We start from the raw sequence: 20,571 nt of genomic DNA on the forward strand, positions 1-20,571 counted from the left end.
CATGAAGCATAAAATAACAGTTAGGTGCCACAGCCTTCTGGTGGGAGTTGGAATTCACAGCCCTGGACCTTATGGCTGAAAAATGGTACCTGAGAAGGAACAGTGGTGGAAGTTATAGGTCAGAGCCTGGGAAGCTTTTGGTGAAGATTTGTTTTATCTTTTGGAAGTAAGCACGTACAAACAAAATAAACGCATGTAAAACCAAATGAAAACAGTCAAGATTTTGTTTTATTTTATTATTGGCTAGAAAGACATTCAGCCAAAGACAGCAATTACATGAAAGAAACCTTCTGTGCTTTTTCAAAATGTGAACGTATTTCTTCCAAGAGTTGCTCTGGTGCAATCTTAAGAGTCCACGTTAATTTCATTTCTGGAAACTTTTTTTTCTTAGTTGTTATATTCTTGAAGAGCCTGGGCCATGAAGAGTTTGCCTAAATTTTGGGCAGTGAACTCCTTGATGTTCTGGCAGTAAGTGTTAATCTGGCCTGTGTATTTGCGAAAGAGATTGATGATGTTTTACAAATAATAAAATGAGCAAGAATGCTAGTCAAACAAGAAACTGTGTACAATACTGAAATCACCAGCATATTTTTTGGAATCAAGAATTTATAAAAAAAAATCATATTTTTCCATAAGGAATAACAAAATATAGAATTTCATCTGAAAATTTCCAGTCTTGATTACATGGAGAACGAAGAAAAACTACACTTCAAAACAAGGTTTTAACCATAAGTTTTTAGCTGTCAATCAAAAAGTACTGATAATGCAGATCAGTTCAATAGTGTACTAAGATAACTGAGAAAATAGCACTGGTTCGCCTCAGCAAGCAGAAAGGAGATATTAACAAAATAAAATCACAGAACTACACACCAGCCAGACCCACCTGATCCAGATGTTACCAGGCACAGAAGTTTTCGTTCTGAACTCTGGGAATGTTTTTAAGGGCCCTTCCCCTGGGCCAAACTGAACAGCAGAATCCTCTTAAAGGCCTCCTGGTAGCTTTCTATGTCATAAAACCAACAATCTAATTCAATGCAGCAGCTACACATTTCTTGAAAGGATAGCACTCAACCTATCTGAACTCGTCCTTAAGGAAGGAATGATCTCTTGATTTCCCAAATTTAATTTTTATGCAGACTAAAAAATTTATAAAATGTGGATTTTTCACTCATTCAAAAAAAATTAAAAATCTGTGGAAGACTAGGTTTTTTTGTGTAAGATTTTCACAGACAACTGGCTGAATGAAAAGTTTAACGATATTTCTACAGAGGTAAGATATATCAACCCCTAGGAACATAAGGATTCCACCACTTCAAGGTGGCGTCAAATGCTCAGTGCCTACAGGGAAAGTTCATCCAGAATTACATTCACGTAATCATTGTCAAAATAAGGACAATATTTTCTTCAAGTCAGAAATGTCAATTCAAGTAACCAGTGTACAGTGTTAAGGCAGAAGATGAAAGGGGGCTTGAACTACATGATCCTCTGCATTATAAAACTAAACATTTTCTTGCAAGATAACTCAAATAAAACCATTTCATTTCCATTTTAGGAAGCTTATAATGTCATCTCAGAAATGTTCACATACACATCAAATGGAGCACTGCAATATCTAAGAAATAACAGGCTTACAAATTCGTCCATTTCAGAAGTATAGGTGCTAGATTCAAATTCAACCTTTGATCCCTTGAAACACACTAGGTTTTATGGCCTTTTTTGCTATTAGAACCAGCATTGTCCTAAGGCTAACAATACCTGCAATGAGCAATGAATCCATCCTGGCAGGGGCCTGGGGAGGCTTGAAGAGTTTGGACAGGTCTTCCTCGGGGAGCGGGGGCTCTCCCCTACTCTGGCGCTGCATATTCTCCTGCTGGCGACGCTGCTGATACTAAACTCAAGGGAAAAGTGATTTGTGAGTTTTTTTGTTTTTTCGGTCCCAGGAGATAATGAAATGTCTTCTCTCCCAGCAAAACCCCATGGTTCTGAATTCCAAACTTTGTTGTATAAATGGCAGTATTTGGTAACTTTCTTCCAAGAAGCTAAGTACAGCAGAAGAAGAAAATCCCCCCGCCCCCTTATTTTATTTATTTATTTTTTGTAAACTCTACTGTCACTTCATGCTCCAAGAGTCTGTAACTCAGGAAATACAACAAGGTTCTGGAAGTAAAAGGGAGCTTAAAGGGCTCATGATTAGGGAATGAAAGGGAATAATTTTAGCATCTGACAATGGAGTCAATGAGTCATCCGAACTCCAAATGTAAGTAATGAACTACCATTCCAGGACATTGTTTCAATGTTATCTCTCCTCACCTGAAATAACAGTGAAACCAATGTTACTGTTGCTATTTTCACTATTGTTATTATTCATCTGTGCCACAGCTCCTTAGCTAAGAATAAATAATAGTTCAGATAGTGCTTCAAATACTATCAAACTCTGGATTCCTATGAGTCTCTGAGGAGAAGGTCAGGATATCCATAAATACATAGATTATGCCTTACGTGTCGATGACAATTAAGAGCTAATAGCTGTGGACGGCTCACAACAGCAGTGAAAATAACATCCCATGTGCATCCTTTTAAAATGCCAAGCAATGAGAAATGAAAGTGAGCTATATAAAGTCCTTGGATTCTTATGTAACCAAGAGCAATGACAGCTTTCTCCTAAAGAAAGGAACTCTCATTAGACTTCTATACATATCTTTCACAGTTTTAACTGGTTTTAAATAACTTGTAAGGTAAAAAAAGTATTAGCATTTTTATCTCATAATCATAAATTAGATCTAATTTATGTTTTCTAAGTTTATCCTTTCATTCCAAGAGTCACTATTATCATGTGCATCTAACTAAAAGTGTTTTTTTCTTCCCCCTCATTTAAAACTTACTTTTCATGCATTTTGATTATACTTTATACTTCACTCACTGTGATAACAGATATATCATGGTGGGTGTGAGTGCCCACCTGCCAGAGACCAAGGGTAAACTGTGCTAGAAAACGTGTCTCAAAACCATAAACAATGCGGTTCATTAGCTAAAGCATTCTCCAGAAAAATTTGGGGAGAACTAGTGTTTCTTGTGAGTGGACCAATCCCAATTCAATGTAGTTAGAGGTGTCCCCAGATGTTGGATGCACTGAATGGGTGACTGCAATTTCATCTGTGTCATCATAATAGTTCTTACCTGGAAGACTGGAATAATGGAATATAGGGAAGACTAATTCTGGAGAAGTGCAAGTCAGTCACAATAGCGATCTTTATGATTTAGAATGTACTGTGTTTTGCCAGTTTTAGATATATTTACTGCGTGTCTTTGTGCTTATCCATCCTAGTCACTAAGGAGCACTGCACACTCTTCGAGATGCACTCTGTGTGAGTGTAAGCCCAACTCCAGTCATTTGGACCTACTTTGGCCTTTCTTATTTACAATGCAAAACACTCAAATATTTCCTACAACATACTGGACACTTCTCCATAAATACAGATGCTCAATTTCTCATGGGTTATGTTTCCATAAACCAACAGTAATGTATAAACGTAAGTGAAATATGTATTTAATAAATCTAATCATGTGAACATTAAACCTTTGCATACTTGTATTAAAATATCCCAATCACTTATATTACCTAAAGCTGGGAAAAACTGTCTAACAAAATATCTATTTTGTAATAAAGTGTTAAATTAATTGCCTGTAAAAATTTTTTTTAAAGGGGTAACTTATTTTGCAAAGATTCCTTTACTCATTATGGGGTATGAGAGGGAAAGTAAGACAAACCTAAATAGGGTTATGAATGGTACTGGTATGAATACACATCAAATGCAAAAAATTAGCACATTAAAACTGTGACAATTGATTTCCAGAATTAACTGACAGAAGATGGATATTCAATTTGCTATCCTACTTGAGTCCTTTACCTACAGGAAAATCCAGCAAGAGAATGAAATCCAGCTGGGGTTCCCTTTCCCATCAGTTTATCAGGAACTTGTAACTATAATTATGTTCAGTTAAAAAGATACAAGAGCACCTGCCTAGCAAGTGTGAGGCTGAGTTCAAACCCCAGTGCCATCAAAAAGATAAAGATTTACACGTTTTCTCAATTCAACTGTGGCAAAAACAGCACATTTAAATTTCATTAAGTATAGATACAAAATGATATTTAAATTTTTAAAAATAGAATGTTTCCAGAATCACTTAGTTGTGCTTAGAATTCTACATTTAACAACACCCGGTATATATTTCGTTCATTCATTCGGCAGTATGAAGTTTAATGAAGATTAAACTCAAAGGCTCTGCCACTTGAGCCTAATCTCAAGCCCATTTTACTTTATTTTTCAGGTAAGATCTCATGCTCTTGCCTGGGGCTGGTCTTAGACCAGATCCTCCTACCAAGGTCTCCTGCATAGCTGAGGCTACAGATGTGTATGGCGTTTTTGAAATAGGGTCTCACTAACCTGTGGCCCAGGCTAGTCTCAAATCACAATATTCCCATCTCTCCCTCCTGAGTAGCTGGAATTATAGGCATGAGCCACCATGCCCAACCCAACAACCCTGTTTTTAATAAATGCAGAGTACTCACATATAAGCACTATTTTCATAGGAAAGAAACATTCTGAAAGCAACTTATCTATGAATTAAATACTAAGACCATTTTACAGCAATACAGTCAAAAACACTATTCCATAAAGTATGAAAACCATGTAGCCTTCAGGCAACACTAATAAAGAAAAGGTTAACTGGGCACATAGCAGTATGTATGTGTATATAAGAATATTCAGGTGATTCTACAGTTTTTGTCTACATTATACTATCTACTTCACAGCAGTTGGCCTATTATTTCCTATCAAAATTGCTTGCTCTTAATCACAATTGCTCAGTTTTTTAAATGAACTGAAGATTTGCTAACTATGCTATAATGAGCCACTACCAAACCAATTATAGTTAGTAAAGAAATGAGCTGTGACACTCTGGAACCTCTTTGCCTCTGATTTGCTCAATAAATGTATCTCTTATTTGCATAACTGTGACATTATACTCTGAGCTTAATAGACCAGCTCTCTTTGAGACAGGTATTTTTAAGTATAATATGTAAATAATGGAAATATACTATATAAAGAGAATAATCTTTTAAATGAGTTATCAGCTAACAGCCAATGCTTTATCACAAATAATTTACAACATCTTGAAGACAATTCTTGAAGCCACCATGAATGACTGACTAAATGTATGCTGGATTTTTCCATAATACAAACCTGATGTTTTTGCTGCTGTTGTTTACTAGTATTGCGCATGTATGTGTTGTATTTGACTATGTCTTGGCTCATTTCGTCCACTCTGTCCATCAGCAACTGTAGATTCTTCCCCAAATGATTGCTGAAATGTAAAGTAAATACACTGACATGTCATTCTTTATGCTATGGCCTTGCTGCTGCTCTAAACAATTCTGAGATATTAATTTGATTTGCCTTTTGCTAATAGAACAAGAACACACGTATGCATAAAAACAAGGGTAAAGACTCTGAGTTTATCTCGGTATAAAACTTTCTATGCCAAACTCATCACTGTTATCTCAGGGGTGTCGGAAACAGTTCAGTTTCTTATTGTGAGAGCATTAAGTGTGTTACACAGGAATTATTAAATACATCCAGTGAGATATTCGTAATACACATTTTATAAAAAGTTTTAATTTAAATTCAGTACTTTACAACCCTACCCCTAATTTGCCTCAGTTCTTTCTTAAATAGTGGAAAGAGCACAGAACTCTGTGTATGTGTATGAATATATTTACCTTTTAATCACTGTTTGGTGGTAACTAGATTACTGTGGCCCAGTAACTTCACCTGTCTAAGACTAATCCAGTACTTCTTTAATATTAGATTTTATTTCGTATTTATCTTATTGCATTGCACTTTTTCAATCACTTTAAATTTAAAACTATTTCCTCTTCTGTAAAACTAGGTAAGTATTTGCTTCTGCTAATTTCTTAATAGTTTGATTTTAATCCACTCAGACTCAAATGTTTGGGCATATGGTACAAGATAAGGATTTAAAACAATTTTTTTTTTCCAGTAGCTAGATCCACTGATTAGTCACATTACTTCCCAAATAACTTTGGAATTAAATTTAACAATACTGAATCTCATATTCATTCTTTCAAATACGCATCGAGGATGTAATTACTTTGCCCATCACTCTGCTAGATACTAAGGATTAAATTGTATAAGACATTGCTGCAGTTAACACACTCCAGTATCAAGAGAAGAAAGTAAAGAGATAAACCCAAAAGAGTGGAGGTAGTGCTGTAAGACAGATACAAAACAAGCATATAAAGGATAGTTTGGTAGAATCAGGTGAAACGTTTCCAGATTATCTGACAGCTAAATTTTGAGGTTTTAAAACAGAGCTCACAATAGCCAGTCAGGGAAGGCAGAAAGGTATACTACAGAAAATCGGCATTAGCAGTAAGCTCAGACACCCTACTATGAAAAATGTGGAGCTGGTAGAGTGGCTCAAGTAGTAGAGCATCTGCCTAGCAAGCCTGAGGCCATGAGTTCAAACTCCATTACTGCAAAACAAAAAAGAAAAAAAAAATGATGCATTTAAACAACTGCCAAAAATTCAGCAGACCAGAAGTACAGAAGTACAAAACTGGGAAAAAGGATTTAGGAAGCTGAAGAGGCAATTGTAGTGTAAAGGTTCCTGGAATCTTGGACTATGAGTCTGTATTCTATGACAAATGGGAACCAGCCAAAGATTAAGCAAAGGAGTAATCTGAGCATCCAACTTTCATTTAGCAAGATCACTACACTTTTGGGAGCGAAAAGATAAAAAGCAGGAAATTAGGGACTGTGAAAATAACCTGGAAGAGAAATAGGAGGCCTTGGCCTAAGGTAGAAAGAGTCATGGAAATAAGATGAAATCACCCTAGGAATGTACATGGAGGAAAACAAACCCTGACAAATACTGACATTTTGGACTAAACAAAAGAGAGCTCACTATGGAAACTGAGAAGTAACCCATATGAGATGCAGTTTCACAGACTCCAAAGAAAGACTCCAAGAAGGGGTTATGGATGGTATTAGATGCTAATGAGTCTCACCATCCCAGTGATGGGATGAAAAGAAGTCTTTTTAATTCCAATGAACCTCTAACAACATACAATGGATGCAACACTGCAGTATGGGGCCTAAGTGGGTAATGAGGAAATACAAAAAGTGACATAAAATTCTGTTAAATTTAGTTATAAAACCAAAGAAAAAAATGTAGCAGAAGGCAAAAGCTGGGTAATAATAGCATGAGGTCAGAGGGCTTTTTCTGTAAATTTTTTTTTTAACTTTAAAAATAAATTTTATTGGAAATAAATACACCAAGGTTGAACTATCAAAAAAGTAATTAGCAAATGAGAACATTACTATTTTAATTATATGTTTTTATTCTAAACTAATATGATAAAGTGATATAAAAAACTAGGAAAAACGCACCTGGTGCCATAATTTCTGTATTAAGCAAATAGCATATATGCTCTAGAATTATGAATGGACTAACTCATATATTTAGGCTTAAGTCATATACATTGCCATATACGTCTTCTATTTTTTTACTGATGAATTGAAATAGCAGTCATATTCTCATTACCAGAACATCCTTCTCCTGTCTTAAAAGATGAAGGAAACTCTCTAGTTCAAATGTCCTTATTTTCAGGAGCTATGTGCTAAAGTATTTAGGGATTAAAACTCATTTATTTTCAAATGGTTCAGAAAAAAGTATAGGTTTATACTATACTTTAGTATACTATATACTATAGGTATATAGACAGAGAATGGGCACAAATTTGATCAGATATACAGTTCGTAAGATCTAAGCAAAAGGTTTGTGAGTGGGTGCTAGTTGTATTATTCTTTCAACTTGTATGAAGAGCCAAATATTCTTTGAAAAAAAAAAAAAAAGGTGGGGAGGGAACAAGTCAACAAAGAAAACAAAAAAAGAACTAATAAAGAACAACTCAGCTGAGCACTGGTGTCTCATGCCTCTAATCCTACCTAGTCAGGAGGCAGAGACCAGAAGGATTGCAGTTTTAAGCCAGCCGGGGCAAATATTTCTCAAGTGTAGGCTCTGAGTTCAAACTCCAGTACTGCAAAAAAAAAAAAAAAGGAAAAAAAAAAAAAAAAGAAAAAACTCTGAAAATCTGAGGAAGTGGAAGACAGATCAACTGAGTGAGGTCCCAGGAAGTCAGGACAGCAGGACAGGGTAGGACTGGTCTCAGAGAAATGATACTTTTATTTTCACCAGTGAAAGAGTTGAGGCTGAAAGAGTGAATTAAGTGTAAGAAATGCCATTAGCTACATGATTAGCTATTAAATAAGTCATTTATGTCATTATGTGAAAAAGGAAATCAGCGAAAGGGAAAGCTCCTATGGCTGGAAGGTGATTGCAAAGAGCAGCCACATTGGAGAAAAACAAAGAGGAGGTATGGCCATAATGCAGAAAAAAATTTATTATTTGTAACCAGACTTTAAATCTTGGAGAATGACTACAATGACTGTAGCAACAAAAAAAGTAATACTAAAATAAGACTCCCCTTTTCACCAAACATGCCTTTAATCTATAGTATTAATACTATGAGCTGCAAGCATGGTGAAAGAACACTTCCATAAGCACAAATATGTGTTTTTTAAATTAAGATTTCATAACACTTACATTGCAATAATGCTCTTCAGAGATAGCGCCAATCAGAAACACTCAAAAAGATGCAGAGTATAGGCCCTGAAGGGACTAGGAATTAACAATACACAACTATTTCACAGATAACACACAGAAAAATCAGATCCATTATCAAGAGCAATTCTGTGGGGTTTTTTTCAGTACCAGTTCAACTAGCATACTGAAATGGAGTTACTGTTACGAGTTTCAATAAAATAGCCTTTCCTTTTTTGGCCAAGGAAACAAAGAACTGAAAACAGATAACTTAAACAGATGTGAACCAAGACACCAGGAGTGCTAAGTCTGCTGTGGCTACAGGATCAATTTATGTTTACTATCCTCAATGCAGTATGCTTACTCTTGGCTTCCTTTTTTTTTTTTTTTAAAGAGTAAATAAAAACAGAATTGATTTTCATGTGTTGCACATTTTTTTTAAATTATAAAGGCTGTTAGCAATAACTATACTAGTACCTTTATCTACTAAAATTACAATAAAAATTAGGATTCTTTTAAATGAAAGAAAGTATAGTTATGTTTTATTCATAGCATAGAACAAATCCCTCAGGTAAATCAAAGAACTGGTATCCACAATATGGGTTGTAAACGAAGATCAAGAAAATGTTTAGAGTTGCATAACAAGATTTCTAATGAGGTTTCCTATAAAAAGAAATTTCATGGCAATTGGCCTGATTACCACCATCATGCTAACTAATGTTAGAAATTAAAAACTAAAATTTATTAAAGGTATATATTGGTCTTTTAAAATAGCACTATCAGTTTGGCTCAAAGTAATAGTCTACAACTACAAGCACTGCTTCAAGGTTGCTTCGTGTTTTGTTTTGTTTTTTCCCTCCCAAATGTAAGACTAATTTGCCAACTTCAAATAGTTTCACAAGAAAAGCAAAAGGAAGAGACTTCCTATTTCACATAAAAATACAGAAGACAAAGCTGTAGTATTTTTCTAGGTCTCTGTTGCTATGGCAAACTGGGAACATTTTCTACAACTGCTGCTTTGGACAAACAGACATTACAGAGTAACTAGTTGGTGATGTGAAATCTCCATAAGGGCTATATCTGTTTTGTATGCTCAACAGAAGAAGCCAGGAAAAGATGAGGACATGAATTATACAAGCAAAGCTTTTGGGTAGGAAGTTCAAAATTATTATGTAACTATAGACTTAATACATCAAATTGTAACATTGTATCCTGAAAATGGTTCTTGACTCAATGCTTTAAATACAGGTGTGCCCAGTGTGTTTATAAAAGCAACAAGGAAAAATATAACCTTCTAAAACAGACAAATTTCAGGACTACTATGAATGTATGTTTGGTGCCAAATAAGCCTTGCAACTTGCTGCATCGTTTAGCACCACTCTGTTTTCATCTCACTGCCTGGTCAGGTCTTTCTAGTGGCCTTTGTGATGGATTAATGCCATGGAAAGTGGCATTTCAGGCACAGCCTACTCATGCCAGAGCAAAGAATACTGTGGTCTTCTGGACCTTCTTGGTTCATCTCACTTGTATAATGTATGTTCTTGTTATTATAGACTTTTAGGTAGGGTGATCAGAAATGTGATAAATAACAGAACTTCAGCTCCAAAATGGTTGCTTAAGAAAACACATGTTGTTTCTTTCAGACAACAAACATACTGATTACCTATTCCATCAACTTAATTTTACATTGTAGGCCTGCTGCTAGTCTCCTCTCACCACAAACAAATAATCCCTAAAGTAAGGTTAAAGGGCATTTAAGAGAAGCTATGTATGTGACTGTACCTACATTTCTGCTAATAGACTAGGACAGTAGCCAGTGGTTAGAGTGCTTGCCTAGCCCTGGGTTCAATACCCAATTCTGGTAGAAGGTTAAAAAAAGAAAGAAATGAGGTATGGATATACACACTACTTTTATAAGTAAACAATCTGCTTGGAACACCCCACTCAGTGTTTTAGCATGATAATAAATATTTTAACAACTACACAGCTAAAGGAGTCACACTGGAGGAAATCACATCACCACTGTCAAAGACAGCAAAAACCAATGTTAGGCTTGAAAAAAAACTAACTACTGATCACCTGCATTTGAACAAGTAAAAAGGAGTATTTCTGTTCTTCTCCTAAGCATTATTATATATCTAGACATAGTACCATAACCCTTGGAGCACAGTGGACAGACAACAAAGCTGAGTCAAATAAAAAAAATCCATCTCCATGAGCATTTACCACAACCAGGTACAAATGATACAACAAAGAAGGCAGCAGTGGGTTCTTGTAAACTGCAGTTAGTATTTAGTATGTTTGCTTCACTTTTATCAGTCTGGTAGTTTTCCTGGGATCTTAATAGAGCCTTACAAACACTGCATGTTGTTACATATATCTTAAAATCTTTCTCTCAAAATGTTAAGTAATTTGTTTCACAGGGAAAGTCTATGTAAAAGAATCTTCTGCAAAAACTTACTTTCATTAGGTAGGGCCACTTACCTGCTAGCAAGACTGAGCAATTCATGTTTATCAGCTACAGCTGACTTCTTCTCAAGCTCCCACATTAGGACATTGATCAGATGTGAATTTTTAATTACAATAGGCACTTCTTCAAACATGTGCTCAAAGGTGATATTTGCCTTTTTCAGTCTGCGAAGCGTATTAAAAATACTTTAGTCTGCTGGTCAAAAGTGAGTGTTAAATGGAGTATTTCATACATTTTACTTAATTATAGGCCCTCTCCAGGACATTTGTTTCATTAGTACACTTGAGAGGAGAAGGGAGAGACTCAGTAGAGTTTTACAGAGTCAAAAATAACCTAGTGATTTGAGTAACTCTAAAAATGATCTGAAGCTGAGCAATAAGCCCAGAAAATAAGGTTGTTGGCAAAACAAACAATTCATTATTTGTAATCAGGTATCCTTGAAATTTCACTGATATCAAAATGTAAATGTCACAGTAAGTCACACAACACAATCTATACCAGAAACATTTAAAACAAATAGCTAGAAAAGAGAAATACTCAATATTACTTGGAAAGTTCATTTTTAAAGTATGCCGAACTAAAAAGATTAATCACCAGTAGAACAGGCACAGGAGATCCACATACAGCAGTTCACAACACAGTAAGAGCACTACCTAGTTCAATTCTAATTGCATAGTCAGGAACTGTTCATCAGTGTTTCTTTTTTAAAATTCACACACTCTAAGTTTTTAGAAGCAAAATAGCAAACTAGAGATAAATTATCCTACATAAAGTCAAAGCTGCAACTTTGTTTTCATATATATAAAATGTTTCACAATTAACAGGAAATAAAAATTCTAAATATTTAACAAGATTTTTAAAATGTAAATATCCAAATACCATTAAGTAGGATCACAAAGTCACTATATCAGTTAATTCTAGGTGTATGTGTCACTCATAAAATTTCTAAGAAGCCACATTTACTGACTTCTTAATATGTTCCTATCTGTCCCATCCCCTCATGAAACAGGAGTTCAGAAAACAAGACATGCAGTTCACAGCGATCTGACACAGCTTACAGTCTGACAGCTGCTAACCACTCCTCTCTCTCCCTTTATTCCATCATTTATTTCTTCAAACATGGTAGGTAATTAATTCCTACTCTCACAACAGATGAGACTTTCCAAAAAGAATAACTTAAACATGGAAAGGGAGAAATCAAGTGGCACTTGGCATGCAGGCCACATGGCGAAAGTGTTACCATTGAACAACCAAGGATTCAATAAATGTGGCAAGCTGAAATCTTAAAAGAAAAATATCCATTCCTTTACTGTATGCCTCATGGGCCCCCAAACACTTACGCTTCAGGGGAAAAATCCTTCTCTTTACAAACTTCCATCAGTTTGGGAGTCAATCTGTATGCCTTCAGCGAGAGAGACCCTTGGGCAGTTTTTATGGGATCTTAAAGAAATAAAAGAGAAAGAAATAACTAAGAATTTTGTCACCACCAGTGCTCAAAGAACACTGGTACTAGGCACATAGTTACTCATCACACAATCTTTGCAAAATGAAGATCAAAATAAATAATCAGAATGCACCTTCAAGCGATTCAAGCCATTCTTTGCAAATGATAGTAAAAATAAAAGAAATTCCCCTATCTTACTTATGAGAGGCAAAATAACTTCCTCTCTAAAAGAACAAAAGAATCAAAATATAGTTAGGACATTTTCAAATCAGTCCTCAGCTAAAACTTGTTGCAAATTAAATATAACATACATTCTACACATTGTGCACCATTAGGAGTAAAATGTTGATGAACATTAAGCATGAAAAAAAAAAAAAAACCACTGCATGAACTTGTATATTTTTTTTCATTCAACTAATTTAAAAATGAATAGCCCAGCAAACAAAAATTATCCATCCTATCAGAGTACACATTTCTTAATTAAAGCAGATTGTAAAAACATAACCACTGAGTCAAAGTGCTATCACACAAGTGTCTTTTTAGTTTTAGAGAAACAATTTCTGTCAAAACTAACTGCTTAAACACTCCATGAGTAAGGGAGCTTAGCACTTGCTGCATGATAACGGCTCTGGCATGCCAATATTCGCCTAAAACCTGTGTTAACATTCATGTTGTCTGAAACTTAACACAGTGAAACTTTTAGCAATAGGTGATAAAATGAAAACCAAAATAGATTGAAACAAGTGGAAAATTCATCAAGGTCTGATGATGCAATGTTTCCAGCCAATATAAGTATACTTTAACAACTTGTTCTTTACTGTAATCCAATTGTTAACATACTGAAACAATTTTGGGGCAGCTCATAAGATTGATCGTATTCATTAGTATTTTTTCTGACAGATACTCAGGACGTTACATTTACTTCTCAGCTGGAAACTATATGCAAGTCTGCCAGATATGGCAAACTGTGAGTGTTTGGGGAGGGGGAAAGCTATAAAGCTGTTAAATTGCCTACAGTTCTGATACAGCACAGAACATCTGGTCTGGAGAGCTTGAGGAAACACCATTAAATAGGCCGAAAAGAAAAAAATCTTTGTGCTAAGAAACAGTCCAGGTTTTGTACGCTGCTGTCAGAGGTATAAAATAAAAACAAAAAACTTGGCACGCTGTGTTATGATTGGTCAGTCACGTACAGAGCCAGACACTCCAGCAATCGGGGTTTGTTAGACATCTGGTCTAGTTCCACCAGCCCCTTCAATTGGAGGCGGGGGAGGGGGAGGGGGTGGAGGGAGAAGATGGAGGAATAAAAATGAAGCAGCTACTCCAGCATTCCAAAATGTACACATCAGGGCTCTGATAGCAAGAAAAATAAACAGAAAGAAGGAAACCCTGTCTAGACTTAGCTGCTGCTGAGGCTGCTGCAGGAACAGGGTTGGTATTTACTTGAAAAGGACTGCCAGGCTCTTAGAGGCAAAAAAAGACAGAAAGCAAAAATAGTAATAATAATATTAAGGGAAGAGAAGAATAATAAAAGAACCTCTTACTAACCGTAAATGAGAACGACAGATTCTTCAATAGCATGTTGGTAACTGAACTGAGAATCCAGAAGTGCTCGAGTGACGAAGGAGCCATAGTACGTGGACTGGTACCAGCCCACGTGGAGATGATCAATGTTTACATGGCGAAGGCTCCTCATCATTTCCATCTGATATTGGACTAGATGACAGAGAGGAGAATAACAGAAAAGGCTATTTAGAAACGCCACCAACACTAAAATAAGCCTTTTTGCTTACAAATTTCTATATGACTAATAGCTTTAAAGAACAGGTTTGCAGGTTTAAAATCACTCAGTTAACATATGGAGAATAAGTTCTCAAATCATTAGTGAAAAAACATTTTATAGGAAAGGTACTCAAAACATAGTATTAATGTACTGTTCTAAACAAAGAATTATTAAATGTGGTTTAACTCTTTTTTAAAAACTCTAAAAATATTATATGTTAAGGAAAAGTTTGAGTGATTAATAAACTGGTTAGTTGTAAGAAGTTTCAACTGGATTAATAAGTGAGAAGAGTTATCAATCTCCAACATAGCTTTTAGAACTCAGAAGTTAAAACCATCAAGAAAACTAAGGGGAAACAATCAACTGCCACATTACTTATATATGAACAGGAAACAAGCTACAGCTGATTTAAAAAGTAAGCATTCATTTTTGCCTTCATCTGGTGCCCCCTGCTGTATATGCTAAATTTAAGAAAGAATTTTCTCTGTATGTTCCTTTGTGTTAAGTAACGGACACTATTTTTTTTCACTACAACAGAGTTATAATTTAATTACTATTATGGAGTGAAAAGATTTAATGACTTTCACTTTTGTCAAATTAAGGACTATAGTGTTTATTAATTTAAAGCAGTATTACCAGAAAAAGAGGTCAAGTTGACAATATAATAAATGACATTAAAATAGTATAGCCCAATAATGCATCACAAATCTGTAGTAGAGGAAGAAGAGCGTCAACATAACACTCAACCTCTTCCTCCCATAATGAACACACAACCATGAAGAGTAACCAGAATCGCTTAACTCTGACTCTCACCATTTCATTTTCAGTGTTCTTAATCAGGTTTTAACAAAACTATTGTCTGTCATTCTTTTGGTTATAGTGCTATGGTTTTACAAATTAAACAAGATTCAAGATCACAAAATATAAAAGAACCTTCATTAGATGAACAGTCTTATCTTTCAATACTCATTACTAGGTGGAGAAATTCTAAATCTGCTTATTCCAAGGAAGGTTATACTTCTCAGGCTGAAAGATGGCAATCAACTCACTAGCCACTCAAGAAGCATTTTTGAGTTTTCTTTTGCTATGTAGAAAAGTCAAAGAAAAGACCCAAACAAAGTTCTTCTACCGCTGTACGTAAGGGTCAATTTTTAAGCCCATGGCGAAATCCCACCAGTGGTAGGAGCTGTACTACGATGAGGATGTACATTAGTAAAGCAAGTCTGTTTTGAAAACAATGTGTGCTCATTCACTCATAAAAACAGGGAGAGTGTTAATGTAATGTTGATTTAGCTAGGATTATTTCTTTTGTTATTTATTGTTAAAAGGTTATAGGTTATAGTAGGCAATACTAATACACCAGACACTATATAACAAACCACTGTTTATACACATTTATAAGTACAATATGAAAACACAGACTAAAACCTGTATTATATTCTAAACCATTATTATAAATATCACAACTGGGCTAGAGGCTTGGTTCAAGCAGTAGAGCACCCTGCCCCATAAGCATAAAGTTCAAACCTCAGTACTGGGGAAAAAAAAAAAAAATTACAACCAGGCTGAAGGTATAGTATAGCCTAGTGCTAGAACACTTGCCCACATTTGTGAGAATTTGGGTTCAATCACTAACACTGTAATAAATAAAATAAATACACCACAACTTTGGTCATCTATTATATATTATATTATTATCCATAATACTGCTTAAGGCAGTAAAAAAAAAATACATCAATTGTCTTTATTATTTTATCTCTCTGGCATAAGAGAAACTCCCCTCTCCCTTTAGTTTAAGATTTTCCCTTTAAGTTTAAGATTCATAGCAACCAATTAAGTTGGAAAATGGAATACAACCATTACTATGTTCTGTTTTAAAATTCCATGATTCTTTTATTTTTTATTTATTTTTTGGGTTGGCCTGGGGTTTGAACTCAGGGGTTTGCTTGCAAAGCAGGCCCTCTACCACTTGAGCCATGCCTCCAGTCCATTTTTTGCTCTGGTTATTCTGGAAATGGGGGTCTTGCAAAACTACTTGCCCCGTCTGGCCTCGAACTGCGATCCTGCAGATCTCATCCTGCCTAGCAAATTAGGATTTCAGGCATGAACCACCAGTACCCAGCTCCATGATTCTTCTAAATCCAAGTAAAAGCACTGATTTGACTCATGAACTTTAATCAAATTTAACTCAGAAATGAAAAGTCCCAATATTTTAAATAAAGCAGGAACTGAAACTAGATTTGCTATTTATTTGAAAGGGAAAGGGAAGAAATGGGGAGAGATTACCAACAATGGACAGTACAAGTAAGATTTTACAGGACTTTTTAAAAATTCATTACCTGTAAGACATCTGTTATCTGTCAATTTGCAATTTAGCTTTCATTATAAGAGGAGGTTAGAGCCTACCAACTTGGAATAGTAGAAAAGAAGAAAAGACTTGAATGTGAGATGGAAGTTTCCATGCCAGCTGACATTTCCTCTGTGGGGAGGAAATGCTGTTCAGTTAATGATCCTTCTCTGCTGTTTGGTTTTCTCATCTCCAAAGACACCGGACAACTCAGCCTCGTCAAAATGCTAGGCTTCACTTTGTTTTCTGGATATGCTGATTATAAACAATGATTTGACTATTAGCTAAAGCCAGGCCTCCAACATGCATTATTATTTAAATCAAAATCCATTTCTCTAAGAAATATTCTGCAATCTTGCTAAGACTTCCCCTTCAATTTTATAAGAACATTTCCATGAGGCAAAATTTTCAAAATCTATAGCAAATCTCCAAAATTCTTTCATACACAAAGTCTTACCTATTTTACAGACCACCACCCATCCCACTCCAGCCAATAATGACAGGAATGAAAATGAAGGACTTCTCTAAACGTAGAAAAGAGTCGGGATACAAGGCCTATGCCTCTAAGGCTGCTCAACGTATTAAAAAACTGGGCTCCAACAGAGTTGTTTCTGAGGACTGAGGAGTAGGAAGATCTGCTTCTCTTCTACTGGGAGGAATGAGAGGAACATGCTAGTGTTCCTTTCTTACAGCTTAAAAAATGACATTAGATTTTGGAAGATTTTAAACATATTTGTTTGTAAGTCATATGGTTTTCATATCATCCAAATATCTTAGGTGAATACAACAATTAAAGGGTTACAAACAAAAACAGGTAAATCTACAAAACTGCTTTTAAGAATCCCAATAAACCTAAAATCCTAGCATGTGAAAAGCTGTGTGAAACAAGAGGATCTTGAGTTCAAAGTTAGCCTGGGCTACACAGTGAGACTGCCCCCTCAACTCTCCAAACCCACTGGAATTTTACTACTGCACAATAAAATCTGTGATGGTTCTATTATATGCAAAGTTTTAGGAGATACGCTATCTTGATTTGAACTCACAGCCCCTGAACTTTAAGATCTAAAAAACAAGCACATTAAAAAAATAAAAGTTCTGTGTAGCGGCATCACACAACAGGAAAGGAGGAGGGCCTAAAAGTGAATCTTGAAAAGGTGGAGATGACTTGGGGATATACCCAAAAGACTGTTACTCCAGAGGCACCTGCACATCCATGTTTATTGCGGCACTATTCACAATAGCCAAGTTATGGAAACAGCCAAGATGCCCCAGCACTGACGAATGGATTAAGAAAATGTGGTATCTATACACAATGGAATTTTATGCAGCCATGAAGAAGAACGAAATGTTATCATTCGCTGGTAAATGGATGGAATTGGAGAACATCATTCTGAGTGAGGTTAGCCTGGCCCAAAAGACCAAAAATCGTATGTTCTCCCTCATATGTGGACATTAGATCAAGGGCAAACACAACAAGGGGACTGGACTATGAGCACATGATAAAAGCAAGAGCACACAAGGAAGGGGTGAGGATAGGTAAGACACCTAAAAAACTAGCTAGCATTTGTTGCCCTTAACGCAGAGAAACTAAAGCAGATACCTTAAAGCAACTGAGGCCAATAGGAAAAGGGGAACAGGTACTAGAGAAAAGGTTAGATCAAAAAGAATTAACCTAGAAGGTAACACACACGCACAGGAAATCAATGTGAGTCAATACCCTGTATAGCTATCCTTATCTCAACCAGCAAAAACCATTGTTCCTTCCTATTATTGCTTATACTCTCTCTACAACAAAATTAGAAATAAGGGCAAAATAGTTTCTGCTGGGTATTGGGGGGGGGGGGAGGGAGGGGGCGGAGTGGGTGGTAAGGGAGGGGGTGGGGGCAGGGGGGAGAAATGAACCAAGCCTTGTATGTACATATGAATAATAAAAGAAAAAAATAAAATAAAGAAAAGGTGGAGATGGGAGTACTGGAGCTCTAAAGTGAAGCTAACTAAGGCCCATTCCAAAACATACACTGTTCGAAGAGGAAGCTGATGCAAATTTTTCAAAGTGGTATTATTTGTTAGCCAAGGAGTAAGAGAAATGACAGCCATATTTCTGCAAACTTTGAGCTCTTGGGCCTTGTTCTATGACCTCATTCCAATGTTGGTACAGACAAATATGTGACCTTCATCTCTTTACTCACAGTTTTTCTTGTTCTTCCTACCCAAATTTCCAAAATTTACAAAACTAATCTCTGTGAAAAACTTCCTGGTAAAACTTAGTAAGGACAGACCATAAGCTGTCCCAAGTAAGGCAAGAACAGGAGACTCAATTAAGCAGTAAAACAGAGGTGAGTGGAAGAGTCTTGTGACACCTGGAAGCAGCTGGTGAAGATGCCATGTCACAGTAGACGGGCTCAGTATAAGTAAGAGAGCTCTATTTGTCTCCTCAGATTCAGCCAACCCTCACTTTTCTAGACTGAGTTTAAAAGGAAGGTATAAAAGACAGAGATAAGTTTCAATTGTATCTACAGAGTGACTCACATCTCCAAAAGAACAGTTATGCCCAAAGAAAAGGAAAAAGGAGAAGGGTAAGAGAAAATAGTACTTCTTGACATAAAGAGATAACTCCTTCCTATGCATTAATGCAGGTCAATGAAAAAACAAGCATTCACTGGCAGCTTTGCAAAGTTGATCTAGGTTAGACACACTTCCATTTTTATTGTAAAGTTCTCCTATTTAACAGAAGCCAAAATAGCAATTTCAACCAATGACAGTCACTTCTGTATTAATCATTAAATATTCCCAAGGAACTTCCCAAAGATTAATTATAAGGGGAAAATCCTTTTGGAGAGGGGACTATTTTAAAATTTATGGTAATGTTCAACAGAAGGGCTTAGAATTGTGTAATGAGAAGTTTAGGAAAGAAACTTTTAAGCACTCAGTTTAAAATGCAAACATCCTACCAACTGAGGAGAAACAGCAAGCAGCAAATGAATTATTAAGACAAATTGGTAATTACTACTAAGCCACTCAAATTACTAATACAAAGGCTGCACTTAGATGCAATGGAGGTGGTACCGCAAAATTTGGAAAATGAGCTGAAGTTTTACACATCTCTTCAACCTCTACAATTGGCTTAAATGGCTAAGCCCCTCCTCAAGCAAAGAAGAGCCTGGTTTACAACACTGAAAAACTGTATATTTTATATTCACTTTTTCCAGATATCTTCTTTAAGAAACAGTCAAATTTAAAGTGCCTAGAGCTAAAATTGCCCTGAGGCAGAATGCCCAATATCTATGCCTTTCAAAAATCCACTGCATTTGTTGGGCTTTCTCTTGTTTTATCTTCAAATATGAAAACATTGAAAATTATATGTTGTCTTAAATCTAAATGGTATATCTGGAGTTATACTTGCAGTCAACCAAATAAGAGTATGAGCCTGCAGGCTCCTGAAGATCAGTGAGGAGGACAAATGGATGAGCTTTGCAGCACATAGCAACTAACCAGAGTGCATTTCACCCTGAATTCTTCATCCTCATTTTAAAAATCAACTTTTAAATTTTTATATTTTAAGTGAGCCCTCGTGAAATGTAATTTTTTCATTGCAAAATAGGAACAAGTAATTGAAACAGCTAGATAGGCTGGGATGGGCTGAAAACCAGAAAATAAAGCTACAGCATATACAAAATTGAAAATTCAAGATCTGTCCAGCAGATTGAGGGTGGGGGGGAGTTTTTTACAGATGTGTTATTAGGGAGCTCTTAAAGGATAAAGTAAATGTTAAAAATTAAAAACAACTTAAGGATCTACTGTCTTATTTAATGACAATGTCACATCAAACAAATCCAAATTAT

The 20,571-nt window shown here is 35.8% G+C and overlaps 1 protein-coding gene across 1 annotated transcript in view; it reads right to left on the reverse strand.

The window, feature by feature from the left end:
- Positions 1–206: 206 nt before the first annotated feature.
- Positions 207–20,571, reverse strand: part of Eif3h (eukaryotic translation initiation factor 3 subunit H) — an 85,315-nt gene continuing 64,950 nt past the window's right edge. The window contains exons 3-8 of the mRNA XM_020166457.2: positions 14,148–14,315; positions 12,496–12,595; positions 11,170–11,319; positions 5,244–5,364; positions 1,756–1,888; positions 207–485 (exon numbers count right to left, since the gene is read on the reverse strand). Of these exons, the coding sequence (XP_020022046.1) occupies positions 388–485; positions 1,756–1,888; positions 5,244–5,364; positions 11,170–11,319; positions 12,496–12,595; positions 14,148–14,315 (770 nt within the window). The 3' untranslated portion in view covers positions 207–387. The remainder of the gene's footprint in view (positions 486–1,755; positions 1,889–5,243; positions 5,365–11,169; positions 11,320–12,495; positions 12,596–14,147; positions 14,316–20,571) is intronic.

The sequence above is a fragment of the Castor canadensis genome, chromosome 3 (assembly GCF_047511655.1).
Source record: "Castor canadensis chromosome 3, mCasCan1.hap1v2, whole genome shotgun sequence".
Classification (NCBI taxonomy): domain Eukaryota; kingdom Metazoa; phylum Chordata; class Mammalia; order Rodentia; family Castoridae; genus Castor; species Castor canadensis.